This window comes from Mastomys coucha, unplaced genomic scaffold (assembly GCF_008632895.1).
Source record: "Mastomys coucha isolate ucsf_1 unplaced genomic scaffold, UCSF_Mcou_1 pScaffold21, whole genome shotgun sequence".
Taxonomy (NCBI): Eukaryota; Metazoa; Chordata; class Mammalia; order Rodentia; family Muridae; genus Mastomys; species Mastomys coucha.
Genome location: NW_022196904.1, coordinates 70,289,564 through 70,306,923, shown reverse-complemented (window position 1 = coordinate 70,306,923; position 17,360 = coordinate 70,289,564). Strand labels below are relative to the sequence as shown.

Below are 17,360 nucleotides of genomic sequence, written 5' to 3'. Positions count from 1 at the left end.
AAAAAAAAAAAAAAAAAAAAAAAAAAAAAAGCAAACAAAAAAACCAAAGAAAACAAAACAAAAACCCCCATCTGCTGGGCTTTCAAATATCCCCTCTTTTTCCCTGAGGCATACATATTTCTCATCTAGCCTTCTTGGCTTGATCTTTTGGGCTCACCATTCTCAGTGATGGACAAAAGGCACATAAGGCGTAGGCTCTCTATGGGCGACACCTGCACAGGAAGGAATGGTCAAGGAGGACTGACATTTCAGGATGCACGCCTTCTCTTCTTTCTGCTCAGGCAGCCCCACCTCTAACCCTCATCTGCAGCCTCCCAGTGCACACCTGCCGGTCTATGTGCTCTTCGATGTAGCTAGTGCTCTCTCGGATGTTGAAGCCCTCCAGCAGCGCTGTAAGAGATCAGAAAACAGCCATTCCTGGAGATGAGCTTAGCTGAGATATGTCTGTTTCTCAGTCTCTTTTCTCTGTCCTTGGGTAGAGCTATGGACCCCAGCATTCCACACAGCCGGCAACATCAGCTGGAGAGAGCTAGAAAGCATCTTTTCCAGGAGCTGGAAAGCAGTGGGAGAGGAGCAAAAGGAAGAGTTTTGTGAAGCTCTGGCAGTTACCATGCTCAGTCTTGATTAGCTCCTGGAAGTCCTGCTTGGTTTTCTTCTTCATGATTGATTCACAAGCCCCAATATCTGCAGAAAGGACAAAAAATTCACCTTCCTGATTCCACAAGGAAAATCTTTGATTGCCAGAGGAAAAACCTCATAAAGGAAAATCCATTAAGCATTCTTTTATTTTAAATCAAATGAGACTATGCCAAGAGAACAAGAATCTCTTCTTGGAAGAAAGTAATAGCATTCAATAGCATTCCCCTGGAGGGCACACAGTCACCTCCCCTTATCCCCAGGCTAGCACATACGGAGACTCAGAAGGCGGTGCTCCTGTTTCAGTCCCTTGAGCTCTTGGGACACGAAATTCTTCATCTGCTTTATGTCCATGCCTCTCCGGCGCTGTGGAGATGTTCCCCATAGGTCAGCATCCCCCAGAAAGCCCCATTTTCCCTCAGCCACTCCCCATCCATGAGCAGACACAGGAGGCCTATCTTAGGATTAGAAAGAGAACACTGAAGAAAGTCAACAGAGGCACAGGCCTTACGTCATATTGGGCCTGCAAGTTCCGGGCCTTCTGGCTCAAAAAGCCAAAGACGTTAGAGAAGTGCTCGTTGCGGATCTCATTGAACACCTGTGAGAGAGCAAGACAGAAGCCACTTACTATGACAGATCTGTACCAGGCCCCTCCTGCCTCCTGAGTACAATAACAGCACAGGAAGTGATGTACAAGCCAAAATAAGACCAGAGCAGAGTTGGTATCAGCAGTGGGTGTCAGGAGGGCCTGGATCCACTCTTTTCATATATTTATTTTTGGATTTTGAGATAGTTTTATTTAGCTGAGCCTGGTCTTAAGCTCTTGATTCATCTGCTTCCATCTTTGAAAAGATAAAATTACAAGTGGAAGCCATCATTCCTAGCTTGGATCTGATCCTAATTGATGGGGAAAACCTCCCAAGGATTTGGCTTCCTGCTCAGGGCTGGACCCCAGCCTTGTGTAGCAGTGGTCCTGAGTAAATCCAGACACACCTACACCCTCACCTTGTCTTCAGCGTTGAGTAGCACCTTCAGGCTCTTGTCAGAGGATGTGACTTCTGGGCCAAAGTCAACACTTCCTTTGAAGGCAGAGGGGACAACTATTAGCAGCTCCACAGAGACCTTCTCCTACTCATTCTTTAACTCTACTAAAGGTCTCCCAGTGTCACCAGTCTCCCCACAGAACTGCGCTACTACAGGAGCCACCAGAGGATGCATCATTTCCACTCTGCCAAGATGCAGAGGATCATGGCACTTACCACACTTGATTCGGAAGGTGTCATCTACCAAGCCCTCATAAACCACTTGGGAGCAAAGTGCTGTCACAAAGTCCACATCTGAAACCAAGATCCCAAACATGAAGGTTCCCTAGACCCAACTTTCTATTCAGTCTGCTCAATATTGGCTCAAGAACGCCCTCATGTGCCCATGTTTACACTAAAATCCCCAGCCCTAACTGTAGGATCCCAACTTTGCCAGAACATTTTCCATATTTCTGCCTTCTAGGACCCAAAGATAAGAGAGTGCTGGGCAATGTCTACCTCTGTCCAAGAAAAAGATATGTCCAATCTCCGGCCTCCGACCTTTGGTTTCACTGTCCTCTTCCTCCTCCAGTTTCCTCCACAGGTCATATGACATCTACCAGAGCCCAAAACAATCTGTTTGTGTCCAGGTCCTCTTGAAGGCCCAACTTACAGAGGCCAACCCCTTCTATGGCATACTCTGTCTTATCCCCAAGAAGGGAGTTAACCGACAGGAATACAAGCCTATCCTTCCATTAGCTTTTATCTTCCCATACCAGTGAGGAAAATGACCCCCAAGATAAAAGAGGAATTGACTTAGAAGCTCTTGCTTATCTGTTAGCCACACAATTTTCCTCTCTAGGGAAACATCCTGGGGCAGAAAAGCAAAGGAAAGAATATTCCTTATGTCAGAGATGCCTAGGGATAATCTCTGTTGGGTAAAGAAAAAGGAAAACAGGCTTTAGGCCAAGAGTTCTGCTCACACTCTTACCTTTGCACATCTGCCAATGCCATAGCAGTTAGGAAAGGGCCCGTAGAGAGTACTGAGAAGGTGCAGGGCCTGAGCCACAGTGTTGATCCAACGCTGATCACCTTCCTGCAGCAATCACATGGGGCATGGAGACCAGGTTAACCCAACAGGTGCAGTGGAGAATGCGGCCCTAGATACTCTGGAGTGGGATAGCAGTGTCTAGGGAATGCTGGAGAAGTTCATTTTACAGACCCCTATGATGGTCAATAACCTGACAACCACCCTGAAAGGAGTGGAAAGTCCCTAGAAGCATAGTAAAGCTACCCTCTGGGTATATCTGTGAGGGTGTTTCCAGAGAGGATTAACTGCAGGGTAAGATCTGCCCTGCAGGAAAATAAATACTCTATGGCCAAATAAGTCCCCAGGCAGAATAAGGGAAACAGAAGGAAAAAGCCTGCCAGGCATATTCTCCTTTCTCTCCCTTTCACCCACTCCCTCTCCCTCTCCCCTTTCCCTAACTCTCTCCCTCCCTGGCCATCATGAGCTGTTCTGATGTCCCCTATAAGAAATAATGAATTAGAACACCCAAAATCATTAGTTTAAAATAATAATTCTTCCTTCCCTTAAGGAGGTATGGTAGCACACACTTTTAATTGCAGCACTTGAGAGTCAGAGGCAGGTGGATCTCTGACTTTGAGATCAGCCTGGTCTACAGAGTTCTAGGACAGCCAGGGCTACACAGAAAAACCCTGTCTCAAAAAAAAAAAAAAAAAAAACAAAACCAAGAAAACCCAACAACAACAAAGAGGCTTTCTCAGGTGTTTGACCACAGCAACAGCTGACTGAGAGCCCTGACAAAAGTTCAATACAAAATAACCTGTAGCCTTCATCTGTGAAATCAATCTCACTCATGATATAAATAATATGAGCTGGAAAAAAGTGTCAATACTTCTAGTCCACTGGACCCAATATCTATCTCCTGACACTAAGACTCAAGGGCCCTAAATTACCAGGAAGTAATCCCTGAAAAATTCTGGCAGTTCCATGCTGAGCAGATCCACATCAAGAGGCAGCAGAGAAAAGGCCCATTCATCACAGCTCACATCTGTGGAGACAGAGAACATGAGCCTTCAGCTAGAAGTTGCTTGGTTCCATGCTAAATGAAGGTCTGCCATAGCCATCCAACAAATATTTGAATGCTGTTCTAAGCCAATTAATACATTTAGCACTGGAGACTCAAAGTAAGAAATAGTCGTCTTTAAGGGGTGTCTAATACAGTCATAGAAGGACAATGCAATGTGCTAAGTAGTGGTTTATATTAGGGTTGACAACAAGTGCTGAGAAAACCCTCATCTGCACTCATGACTCAGTGGATAATACTGAAATTCACCTCAACACGGGACTGTATCAAGCACCAGGGAGACAACGGTGAATAAAAAGGGCTAGTTCCCCCCCAGTCTTCCGGAACTTAAGGTCTATATGAACAGATGTAGCAAATTATGACACAACACTTATCACACTTGTACTTCCAAAAGAGCAAAAGAGAGCGCTCTGGGCTTGCAGCAGAGACCACGTGCTCTGTCTACATGAGGCCTTGAGCTAAATTCTCATCATGAAGCAAATAAGGAAACTATGAGCACAAATATTACAGGCATTAACATAACTATGGGCAAAGGAATGATTGCCCGGCTTGCCTAGGTTATAGAGTGAGTGCAAAGGTAGGCTAGGGAACTCATGAGACTTTGACTCAGTATAAGAAAGTAAGAGACCAGCACTGCCATGCACACCCTTAATCTCAGAGCTTGGAAGGTGGAGGTAGAAGTCTGTGAGTTCAAAGCCAGCCAGTGATACATCCAGAGACACTTGTCTCCAAAAAAAGTAAATAAATAAAAAGAAAAGAAAAAAAGAAGCCAGGCGGTGGTGGCACACGCCTTTAAACCCAGCACTTGGAGGCAGAGGCAGGCAGGTTTCTGAGTTTGAGGTCAGCCTGGTCTACAGAGTGAATTCCAGGACAGCCAAGGCTACACAGAGAAACCCTGTCTCGAAAAAAACCAAAAAAAAAAAAAAAAAAAAAAAAAAAAAAAGAACTATAATAGAGCTCAGTAGTAGGAATACTTGCCTAGCATGTACAAGGCCCTTCATACAACAGCCAGTATTCTAAACAGATAAATAAAGTCAACTCCCTGATATCACAGACCAATAAGACAGGAGAATGGGGCAAGATGACAATCTCAGGTCTGCCTGTAAAGCAGGGAAGCATAGGAGACAGTTTAGCCTGAAAATCTATTTGGTTTTGCTTATGTAAAACTCCCCAACTCTCGTAATAATGTACTTGGCAGCCCACTTCCTTGGCTTGCATGCACTTTGCATATACACTCCTCTCCAAACAATGTATGTAGTAACCTCGAGATCCCCTCCCTCACCACCTGTACTGGACTACATCTATTCCCATCTGTGAACAATATTATAGGTTTCTTCATCCCTAGTAACAATCAAATCTAGACAGTTTTTGTTCAAGTGTATTCCCAATATATCAGGTACAAAGAATAGAAACGCTGATCAAGCCTGAACTGCATCCTTAATTGACCTCTTAGGGGGACTGTCCTCTTTACCATCTTATGCATATGCACAATTGGGGATACATATGATTAAGATTAAACAAACTGTAGGAAGATATGGGCAATAGAAAAAAATGAATATATGATCTAATATATCAATTAAAATGGAGAATAACCCAAACTATGATTTTTCAGTAACCAGCCCTGCCTTCCTATAGATCCCATAAAAAGAGACCATAATCCAGGCATGGTGGTACACACCTTCAATCCCACCATTCCAAAGGCAGAGGCAGGAGGATCTCTGTGATTCTGAGGTCATGGTATACACAGTGAGTTCTAGGACAGCCAGGACTGTATAGAGACCCTGTCTCAAAACAGAAAGAGAGGGATCTCCAGCCTGGAGACCTTGAGTACTGTCACTCATATAGCCAGCTGACAATCTTGATGTGTAACCCTTTATCCTCTGTACTATCATCTAACTCTGGATGAAGTTAGCTTGCTTCTTTTGCAGATTTATGACAGCCTTTTTTTTTTTTTTTAGATTTATTTATTTTACTTATATGACTACACTGAGCTGTCTTCAGACATACCAGAAGAAGGTATCAGATCCCATTACAGATGGCTGTAAGCCACTATGTTGTTGCTGGGAATTGAACTCAGGAGCTCTGGAAGAGCAGTCAGTGCTCTTAACTGCTGAGCCATCTCTCCAGCCCCAGACAGCCCTTACTTTCAATCCTTTGCTAAGAAGCCAAGGAAATCTGGGATTTACTGCCCAGACCCCAGCCTCAGACCAGGAACACCTGAGCTACAGAGAGAGATACGTCCCTAAAGCAGGGGCAGTTCAATTAGAGCCTGAGTGAATGTCAGTGGGGAAAATGCTCAGGGCAGAGAGACACCTAAGCCAGAGGAAAAGCAAGTGCAGAGCCAGAGCCCGGGAGACTAGAAGGTAACAAGCTACGGAAAGGAGCAGCACACTGTGAGTTGAAGGGAGAGGAAGGAAGCTTGCTTGGGATACTCGGCAGGCCATGCTGAGGAGGCTGGGCCACCTGTCTGTGCTTATCTGAGAGGCAGCCTCCCATGCTGTTCTCAAATGGGTCCTATTCTCAATCTCATTCCCAGGGAGCTCTCACTATGCCAACAGGAGTGAGACCCAGAGAAGGAGCTAGAAGTGGGGAACACGAGTTATTTATTTCTTCACATGTTTTCTCGCCCTTCACTCACATTCGGTTCCTCTCACCTCCATAGACTCCCTCTTCCTCAAGCACCATCTCACATGCATAAAACTGAAAGAGAAAAGTCAATTAGCTGATTAGGAAAAGCTGATTAGTAACAACTTTAATCTGTTCTTCCTGTCTTTTTTTTTTTTTCCTGATGCTGGATGTCATGGTAATCTTGGTTGTTGGATTGAGACATCTAAAGATTGGTAAAGCACTCTGCCTGGTCAATCTATAAGGGTGTTTCCAGAGATGGCTAGGTCATGATCTGACCTAAACAGATCTGTCTAATCAAGGAATTAATCTCCTGTGGACTCAAAATATATCTAAATATACTGACAAGGTGGTACAACTGCAGAAGGAAGGTGGGGACTAGTTAGAGGAAGTGGGTGGCTAGGGATATTTTCTTTTGTGTTTTCGTTTTTTGAGACAGGGTTTCTTTGTGTATCTCTGGCTATCCTGGATCTAGACTAGTACACCAACGTGGCCTGGAACTCAGAGATCCATCAGGCTCTGCCTCCCAAGTGCTAAAGGCGTGTGCCACCATGTGGACCCAGCCAAGGGACTGTGGGATACATGGCAGGCCATGCTAAGGAGTCTGGGGCTGCCTGTTTCTGTGGGAATATAAGAGGCAGATGCTCTTGAAGTGGATCGTGGAACCTAATCACTTCTGGTCTCTGCTTCTGGATGCCAGGAGGTAAACAACTTGAAAGAAATGAGATAGAGGGCACTCCTCTAACCCCAGCACTCCAGAGTCAGATGCAGGTGGATCTCTGTGAGTTCAGTGCAAATCTGTTCTAGATAGTGAGTTCCAGGCCAGACAGGAACATGTAGGGAGTGTGTCAAAACAACAAAAAACAATAATAACAACAAAAAACCCCAACCCTATAGAGCTAGCTAACCATGGACTGAAACCTCTAAAAATCCAGAGCCCAAGTAAATCTTTCTTCTTTTAAGCTTTTTCACAGGTTTATCCACCACAATGATGAAAAGTTTACTAGCACAGTGAAGGTCAAAACCAGGCCTCGGTGGGAAGTGCTGCACACATCTGTAATCACTGCACTCAGGAGGCTGAGGTAGGAAAATTGGGAGTTCAAGGCAGTTTTGTACTGAACAGTAACTTCTAAGCAACCCTAGACTAATTAGTGGCATTCTGTCTCAAAACCAAACAGGGCCTGTGAGATGGCTCAGCAGGTAAATTCATTTGTTGCCAAGTCTGACAACCTGAATTTGATCCTGGGCTCAACATGATGGAAAGAGAAATGACTCCCAAAAGTCGGCCTCTGACCTCAACCTAAGCACCATGGCATTTGCTCTCCCCTTGTGCATGAGTGTGACACACCAACAATACATAAATATTTTTTAAAAACACCTAGGGCCTCACACAAGCTACACTTTTGGCCCTATTCTTTCTGTTTCTCTGGAGTTCCCCTACAGTTAGTGTCAAGTTTTGAAAAAGGCTTGAGTACATCTTCTAAGAGCTCATTTTTGTATTAAGCTCCACTGTGAGATATTAAGAATGTAAAGTTAATCTAATTATGGTGTCCAGAGGAAAGTCTTTAGAATTTACTAGGATTGAGTAAAGTCATCAGCGTGGAGGCTCCATGATTGAATACTGTTGAATACTGGTGGCTTTACAAAAGGAATCAGGGATCAGGGCACACCCACGTGTTCTGTCTTTCACCACCTGATGCCTACATCAATGCAGGACTCTGCTGACTAGACGGCCATCATGAGACGTGCCCCTTCAATTCTGAACCTGCAGAATATGAACTAAAGTAAGTCTTTATGCTTTATAGCCTCAGGTATTTCATGGTAGTAAGAAAAATAACCTGAGGCAGTCAATGGTGAGGATAATAGTTACAGAATCCATGAATCAGGACAGCCAAACCCAACAGTCTACAATGGACCTCCAGAATCACCTAGCCCCAAACTTCATTTCTCTTTCATCAGTTTTACTTACGTATTATGCTTTCTCATCTCCCTTAGAGACTGGGGAACATTATAAAGGAGTAGGCATCTAGCAGTCTTTGAGGGAAGAGCTGTGCTGGCACAACTAGGAAGAGGAGCAGGAGGTGGAATAGGGAGTTCTGTTTAGGACACACCTATGAGGCTTCTGGACACACTGAGATGTTGAGATCCTGAGTCAATGATGTATATATTTTATAAAGTGTTTTGAGGTGGGCATGAAAAGATAAGCCTGCAATCCTGGTATACTGGAGTCAGGAGCAGGAATTATAAATTCAAGGCAAACCTAGGCTATATAGTAAGATCCTATCTCAATATATGACAAGCTTTATACAAGAAAAAAAATATGGAGTCAGTGATAGTAATCACACCTGCAATCTCCGCACTCGGAAGAGGCAGAAGGATCAGGAGCCCAAGGTCATCGGCTACAAGAGAAAGTTCAAGAACAGCTTGAGTTACATAGACTATGTCTCAAAGAAAATGGGCTGTGTGTGTCTGTGTGTGTATTACATTAAGGACAGGAGTCCAGGAAAAGCAAAATGCAAATGGTACAGAATACAGAAACAGGGAGAAAAGGCTGAGAAGGAGCAATCGTAGACAGAAGCAGGAAAAAAACAGTACCATTACCACACAGGAATATGTGTGGGTAGGGACACATACAAGCCCTTTGAAAAATATAAAATTATTCCAATTATTTAGGACTGGGGATGTAGTTCAGTGGTGGAGTAACCACCCAGGACACCTAAGACCTTAACTAGACCACACCATCCCCACCCCAAACCCCATAAAGAGAGAGAGAAAAAGAGGGAGAGAGAGAAGGTGGATTACAAAGAAACCGACAATGAAGACACTATTCCACAATTCACAAATCCCACAATGCTTCCTTTAGGGGCAGTCTGATGATAGATCCTTTATTGAGTAATCATAGACACATACTGAAAAGACAGCATGCCATTGGCCATCTATCCCAGTCCTGTTACAGTCTCTGAGAGCGAAACTCAGTCCTCCAGTAAGAAGCCCCTGAAACTGACCAGACACACTAGGCCCCTCCCTTCCCAGGAGCACATAAGCAAAGACGACTACTGAGCCGTCTCAGCCAAACATAGCTCCATGGAAGCAGCAGGGGGCAACTGAGCCACCTGAAAAGGACACTCTCCTTGAGCTGCCTGCAGACCGCAATACCCTCTAAGATTCTAACTTTTGTGACTGTCAGCCATACTAGGAGTAAGCTTTGGTAATGCAGCTCTGTCTCCTGTATGTAAGCCCTACCATATGCCTGTAAATTACCCCAATAAAACTCATTGGTTCACCAAGCTGGATTTTGGTGTATCCATACTTGAGTCTGTCATCAAGTCTCTATCTGGGCTGAGCAGATATTTGTCCACATCTCCCAGAATAGTATATCACATCAAGTCCTCCTTCTGGTTCAACCTCATATTTCCCTCCTTCAAGGATCAAAACTTACCTTCTGAGGACTTAAGATGATTTTGTATTTTCTAATTCGGCCAGCCAGTTTGTCAGCATTGACAAGATCTGGAGAGAGAGAGAGAGTGTAACTCAGCAAGCCATGAGCCATTTCTTAGACAAGAAACAAAGATGCCTTCCTAATGTCCCCCCACTTCCCTCACTCCCTCACTAAGATCTTGCTATAAAGCACAGGTTAGCTCCAAACTTGGATTCTTTCTGCCTTGATCTCCAAAGTACAGAGATTATAAATGTACACCACAAAATGTACAAAAAGGCCCATCGAGTCTTTTCTTATCAAAGGGTCCTTTATGGCCAAGGCCCTTCTCACTTGCCCGCCTTTTCCCGGCTTAGTTCCATATAGTACCATGGCTCACTCACTGGCAATGTAGCGCATATTCTTGATTCGAGGTCTGACCAAGAAGCACAATCTATGGATGAGAAAGGGAAAGTTAGGAAAAATCATGAAGATGATGATAGGACCTAAGGAGAAATTAAAGCAAACAAGTCTTTCATCATTTGCCCTTCTTGACCAGGCCTGCAGATCTGAGCTTCCACATGCCATCCACAGAAGACATTCCTCAATGACAGGTACAATGTGATGATGTAAGTATCTTTATTGGCTCTATGGCAGATCCAAGAGTTCCTCTTCCTAAATATTTGATGATCCAATGGGCCAAAATTATATATATTTGTATATTTATATATACTATATATACTTACATATAGTATATAAATATAAAACATTTAATATATTTCTAAGTTTATAATTTATAAGTTGTATATAATAAGAACTGGAATGTGTGTTTATAATTTCCACATATCTAGAAGTTTTTCTACTAAAGAAAGGTACACACTACTCAAGGTTGAGGAATGTGTAAAAGAAATCAAAGCACTAGAGATCCAGTGCAATGGTAGAATGCTTGCTTGATCTCCTGCACAGCAGACTGAGAGTGCATGGCATGTAGACAGGACAATACAAAACACCCTGGAGATCTAGAGAGGAAAATCAATCCAGTCTGGCAGGGAGCTTCATGAAGAGCAGGACCGGACTGAAAGCCTGGTGTTCTTTATAGGAGTGAAGGACAGCAGAGAACTTTAGGCAGAGCGAGTGGAGTAACAGGAAGGCAAAGGCATGTTCTTGACCGTTTGGAAGCAGGTTCAACTTGTGGGAGTAGGTTCTCTTGCTCACTATGTGGGTAAAATTCAGGTTGTCTGTTACCCATGCTGGGGAATATCTTTACCTGCTAAGTCATTGATCCTAGAGGTTACTTACTTATTTATCTATCTGTTTACTAGTTATGTGTATGTGTGAGTACAGGCACACATGGAGATGTCAGAGGACAACTCTGTGCAGAAGATTCTCTCCTTCTACCTTTCCATGGGCTCCAAGACTAAACCCTGACCACTGAGCCGTCTTCTAGCTACCATCCCTGGAGGTGGCTGGTAGTAAAGTAACAATTTTTGGACAAGGGATAATTTGATTGGTAGATAACAACCTGGAGTAGAGAAGGGAGAAGGCAGAATGGAAGAAGGTGCAGAAAGGCAAACTAACAATCTGAGTGTCACATTGAGTATCAATGGGTGCATGATACAGTTTGCATTCAGGGAACTGGGCCTCATCACAGCCACCTTGGCTACAGATCTCAGGCAAGGTCAAAGCAAGGCAAACAAACATACGCCTCGGGACCTCCTCCAGCCTGAAGGACACCGACTCTCCCAGACACTTACTGTTCATTGGAACTGTGGGCAGGCTTATTCTCCACCTTGTACAGCTTGTCCACTTCATGTTGCTACAGAGAGAATCAAACACAACAACAAACGCAAGAGTTGGAAAAGCCAAGGCTTGACACAAAGGCAAGGACACTTAAAGGGTTAATCCTCTTCTCATCCCACTAAAATTTCTGCCTTACTGTCAACGGAAAAAACAAAAGTAAAACACAAAACAAACATCACCACCATCCCCTGTGTGCCTGCCCAGGTGAGCTGACTGACTTCACCCTGTCAAGGGTGTCAGTCTTCAGGAATTAGTTATGCTTGTCAAAAGAAAAACTGTTCAGAGAGGAAAGGGGGCAGGAGCTGCCCTGAGAAAAGAGCTGGTACCTTTAGGATAGAGACGTTGGCAATTCGATCCAAAGGGCTCATGAGATCTGCCTCAATGAACAAATCCTTTTTTCCAGGAAGCTAAAAGAAAGAAAGTATGGTTGGTCACTCAAAGGTCACACAGGCTTCCTTCAGCTGGGAATTTACTCAGTCACTCATTTAACAAAAACTTCATCTTGAGTTAAAATGGTATTAGACATTTAGCTAAGCATCTTATTTACTGTCTGTACTCACCACTGACATGTAAAAAAATATTTTATTTTCTCAGCTTGGCTCCTTGTCAGTCAATTGTGTTTGGTCACTGTCTCTTATACTTTGTCTCATAACAGTTTCTCAATTCCTAATAACGACTCAACAAAAGCCCATCTTGCATTCTGTAACACTTTCAACTAACTGCTAAATATTTTTTCCAGTGGCATTTTCCTTTTAGTTACAAACATGACACACTTAATGCAGAACTTTGACAATCATGGCAGGGCTGGATATATGTGTGACTCAGTGATACAGCATGTATGCTGCAAGCATGAGGACCTGATTTCAGTCACCACCCTGCAAAAAGAAAAGAAAACCCCAGCTAGTACTAACCCTCTCCCCTGCCCCCACCTCCTGATAGCACCAATGCCCGGATGCTACTCTCTCATTTGTACAAGAGAAGGCAGTCACAGTTAGTGATAGAAAGGTCTAAGTCATTGGAAGGTTCCTTTCAACTAGGCCTTGACACTAGGGTTGAGAGTTGTTAGTGATGTTTACCAGACAATCCAGCAAGGGTATGTGGAGAGGGGGAAGGCTGAGCAAGCAATTTAGTTGGATTGACATATTTGGTGCGTGATGGCAGCAGTTCTCAGCTGGGGACATCTGACAATGCGGGACACATTTTGGGTTATCTGGAACAGAGTGCAGGGAGATACTGGCATCTAATGCATATAAGTTTGAATGCTGCTAAGCCAACCCCAGTGTAAAGAACAGGCCCTACAACACGGAATTACTGCACTCAGCATGTCTGCAGTACCAAGAATTAATAATATCGATGCCAAAGAAATGGTGGGAAATAGCTTTGAAACAGACAACCAGAACTGAGCAATAGGTAGGGAATTTGGACTTGCTCCTTTAAGGAAGAAGGGGAACAGACAGCTTTTGCAAACTACAGCATGAATCAGCCAGGAAGTTTAGACGGAATAGTTAAACAAAGGAAGAGATGAGAAACTGAAGGTAGGGCTCATTTGAAAAGGTAGTAGAGCAGACCAAGCAGGAAAGCATGGACAATGGGAACATGCTTCAGGCTGGGGGCAGTGTAAACAAAACAGATGAAGATGAATATGAAATGTAGTTATGTATGTGCATGGCGTGTGCATGCGAACTTGTGTGCTGTGGTATATGTAATGCAGAGGTTAAACACTGTGGAGAAGATTGTCTCCTTCCACCTTTATGTGGGTTCCAGGAACTGAACTCAGGTTAACAGGGTTGTACGCACAGCAAGCCCCCTTACTTGCCAACTCATCTCACTGCCTCACAAGAAATAGTTTTCAAACTAGAAGGGTATCAACAGTGTTAACACTGCAGATGCTGGCATCGTGGAAATGGTTTGGTAGGTTTTGTTTTTGTTTGTTTTTTGTTTTTGTTTCTTTGTGACAATGTTTCTCTGAGTACTCCTAATGGTCCTGGAACTTTATCTGTATACCAGGCTGGCCTCGAACTCAGAAATCTGCCTGCCTCTGCCTCCCAAATACTGGGATTAAAGGTGTGTGCCACCACTGCCTGGTGAGTGTATGTTATTTTTAAAGCCATGTATGATGAAGTACCCACAGGATTCAGCAGCCTAGTTAAGTATAAGGGAGACAACAGTCAAGTATGACTTTGATCTATCAAGCCTGAATAGCAGTGTTCATTAAAAAGACATAAACCAGGGCTAAGTGACTCAGTGATGAAGTGTTTGTTGTGTAAGTGTGAAGACTGGCCTTCCAACCTCAGCACCCATGGAAACGCAGGTGGGCATGTTGGGCCACTTGTAATTCCAGCACTCTCTAGGCAGAGGAAGGACCCCTCCAGCAACTGCCTAGCTAGACTAGTCTGGATCAGCAAGTTCTAGGTTCCAGTGAGAAAACTTGCCCCAGTGAATAAGGTAGACAGTAATGCAGAAAGACTACCATTGTCAATCTTGGACCTCCCTACCCATGGGCTCATGTGTATGTACCCATACATACGTAAACATGCATTCATACATGCCACATGCACAGACAAAAAACAAAACCAGGAATTAGTGGGAAGGTAATATTGTCCAAAGAGTTCCTCTAACCTTGAGTTACCCTGTGGTGCCTCTTCTGCCAAAATACTCCACTAATAAGTTTCTATCCTTACTCTCTCCTACTCTCTAGCACTCATCTTTTCCATTCCTGACATGCCATGCTTTTTTTTTTTTTTTTTTTTTTTTTTTTTTTTTTTTTTTTTTTTTTTTTTTTTTTGGTTTTTTGAGACAGGGTTTCTCTGGGTAACCCTGGTTGATCTGGAACTCATTCTGTAGACCAGGCTGGCCTTGAACTCAGAAATCTGTCTGTCTCTGCCTCCCAAGTGCTGGGATTAAAGGCATGCACCACGACTGCCTGGCTCCTCACATACTTTTTGAAACACTTTCATGTGCAAATCTCTACACTAGCATTATGGGACATACAAAGGAGAAATACAATACATTCCTGTGTCCCCTAAGGTTCTTCCATATTCCAAGTTTCATCCCAGCCCTTCTACTAGTCAGTCACTCTTCCCTCTCTCTCCCTCCCTTCCTCCTTCTCTCTCTCTCTCCCCCTACAGCCCCATCCAATGCTAGGCTAGAACCTAGGGTCCCAAAGGAGAGGAACTATACACTGAGGAACATCCATAGCCCCTTACTATAGCACTTTAACTTTACTTACACTCCAAATTAATCAACTTCCTCCACTTAGCCTCTTCCTCTAGAAGTGTGTGTGTGTGTGTGTGTATGTATGCGCGCACGCACACACACACTAACATGCACATGCATTTTGTGTCTACATGGATTTTACTTACATGTGTGTGCTTTTCATTTTTGTTCAATGTTGATACAACAAATTTTCCTTAAGCACACCAGGCTGTGTGCCTGACTCTAAGCTAAGTGCATGATGCTGGGCAGAACACACACCATTCCTATACCTGAGAAGCTTCCATGAACAGTAAGCAAGCCATTACAATGAGAGTAGCAACATCCTTTTCCTAAAAATACAGATTCAAAGGCCAGGTAAACTCTGCTCCTTCCTCAATAGTTACAACTAATCCATGTCCCCGAATTTTCTTTCACTGTAACTTATAAATCTATCACAGGTCAGGTGTGCTGGCAAATTCCTGTACTGCTAGCACTTTGGTAGGCTGAATCAGAGATATTGCCAGAGGGTACCCTGGGCTACCCAGTAAGATCCAAAGAACAAAACCAACATCCCAACCCCACCATTTCTCTCATTTCTATGGCCACCAATTTTTTGTAGGCTTTTACTACTTTAATCGGTATTCTCCGGACTAGCCTGTTGTCTGTTTGCTCTATTTGCAAACCACTATGGCAAACATCAAGTATTGCTTCAAGGGAGCTGGAGAGATGGCTCAGCGGTTAAGAGCACTGACTGCTCTTCCAGAGGTCCTAAGTTCAAATCCCAGCAACCACATGGTGGCTCACAACCATCTGTAATAGGATTTCATGCCCTCTTCTGGTATGTTTGAAAACAGCTATAGTGTATTCATATACAGAAAATAAATAAGTATTGCTTCACACTACAAATGGTTGTGGGTCTTCAGCCTCTGTGTAATTTGTTTGTTTGATTTTGGTTTTTGATTTTTTTTTTTTTGAGTCAATTTTTCTCTGTGTAGCCCTGTCTGTCCTGGAACTCATTATGTAGGTCAGGCTGGTCTCAAACTCAGAGATCTGCCTGCCTCTCCTTGTGAAGGAATGAGTGTACTGGGATTAAAGGTGTGTACAACCACCCCTTTCTTTTCCATGGGGTACAATGGATGAAACCTAAGCCCCTACATAGGCAAATGTTTAACTACTGTATTTCCAACCTACAATGTAACCTCTGATAGCTCTTGCTTCAGTCCTTCCCTGCTAGACTTCCCATCTAGCAGCCCAACTGCCAGAGAAAGCATGTTTATTCTTCAAACTCCAGATCCCAAGTAACTCTTAGATCACCCCAACTGTTGTTATTTATTCTGAACTTTTCAGGAAGTCTAGAATTCACTTACCATCCAACACCCTTAGGGGTCATTATTTCATAGGGGACCTTCTAGAATCTAACTAGTGACGGAGGTATTTCAATTGTATTTCCATCTCCACTGACGCTTGGCACAAGTGTGTCTTTTTCATTTGCACAGAGGCCATTTAGTCTCTGGCCAGGTCGCAAGCAACTGTTACTACTCTGGTTTTTCCTGTTGACTGCCCCATTTTGGACCTGCCTCGAAAGCGCAAAGAAAAATACCAAGGGACTCAGCAAGGAAGAAGTCACATTGAGGGCCACACTGTTGACGCAGTAAAGGAGCCAGCCATGGCAGGCACTGACCTGTTCTAGCAGATAGATGAGCTGGTCCCGAGCCAGCCTCTTTAGCATAGAGAAGTCGGGAAGCTCAGGGGCGTCCAGCCGATGGGCAAAAGCCATGGGAGCGGTCACCTGAGCCACCGTAAGAGAGTAGCAGAATGGTCCCTGTTTCGAAAAGGCCGGCGACAGCCCAAGGTGTTTTCGCAGGCTGGTATCCCGCTTGCCTGGGCTCTGGATTCCAGGACCCCCGAGGGGCCCTCGCTCTTCTGCAGCACTCGACAGATGAATGACCACCTCCTGGACAAACGGCCGCAGCCTCGGTGACTCTCCTTGGAGACCTACAGTCACTGGTCCCGCCCGAGTCCACTCAGCCTGTCAGCAGGATTCCCAACTACAACCTCACACTCGGCGGCGTGCCGGGAGAACCCCGCCTCCCACCCAGAGAAAAGCCACTTCCTAGACATCCCGGAAGTCCGGGTCTCCCTGTAGGCGCTTAGAGCACTGGGAGAGGACGGCGTCCGAGGAGGGACATTTGAAAACGGGAGGCGACGAGTTAATTTTTTTACAGGTTTACTTTGTGTGAATGTAAGATGTGTGTGTGTGAAACCTAGTCTGCAGAGCGCTGTGTGTGTGTGTGTGTGTAACCTAATCTGCAGAGCGCTGATTGCTGGAGTCTCAGCTGTTAATTTAGCCTCCAACTAGTCAGTCCGTGGCTTCCTGGTAATAAAAGGTAAAAGAGGAATGAATGTGTTAGACTATGAAAGTTAAGGTTTGCCAGCTGTAACCCTTGGATATTGGAGTTCGATTTGTTAATGGCCGTTATGGGAGAAATGAATAAGCTTGTGGCACAGTCATGCTATAGAACAATGAACAAATTAAAGAGGCAAAATATAGAAGTA

General features: G+C 44.2%; 1 protein-coding gene across 4 annotated transcripts in view; it reads right to left on the bottom strand.

Moving 5' to 3' along the window:
• The window catches only part of Vps33b (VPS33B late endosome and lysosome associated), a 22,938-nt gene extending 6,021 nt beyond the window's left edge, over nt 1-16,917 (bottom strand). The window contains exons 1-16 of one of the 4 annotated variants that reach the window (XM_031387116.1): nt 16,486-16,917; nt 11,936-12,016; nt 11,564-11,625; nt 10,214-10,263; nt 9,834-9,901; nt 6,408-6,469; nt 3,639-3,733; nt 2,650-2,754; nt 2,178-2,274; nt 1,896-1,973; nt 1,642-1,715; nt 1,148-1,234; nt 912-1,002; nt 610-684; nt 326-390; nt 158-212 (exon numbers count right to left, since the gene is read on the bottom strand). In XM_031387116.1, coding sequence (XP_031242976.1) covers nt 158-212; nt 326-390; nt 610-684; nt 912-1,002; nt 1,148-1,234; nt 1,642-1,715; nt 1,896-1,973; nt 2,178-2,274; nt 2,650-2,754; nt 3,639-3,733; nt 6,408-6,465 — 880 coding nt within the window. In that variant the 5' untranslated portion in view covers nt 6,466-6,469; nt 9,834-9,901; nt 10,214-10,263; ... (1 more) ...; nt 11,936-12,016; nt 16,486-16,917. Of the gene's footprint in view, nt 1-157; nt 213-325; nt 391-609; nt 685-911; nt 1,003-1,147; nt 1,235-1,641; nt 1,716-1,895; nt 1,974-2,177; nt 2,275-2,649; nt 2,755-3,638; nt 3,734-6,407; nt 6,470-9,833; nt 9,902-10,213; nt 10,264-11,563; nt 11,626-11,935; nt 12,017-15,995; nt 16,422-16,485 lie in introns of those variants that run through there. The other 3 variants (XM_031387113.1, XM_031387114.1, XM_031387115.1) reach the window with 3 other exon arrangements.
• Between the last annotated feature and the right edge of the window lie 443 nt (nt 16,918-17,360).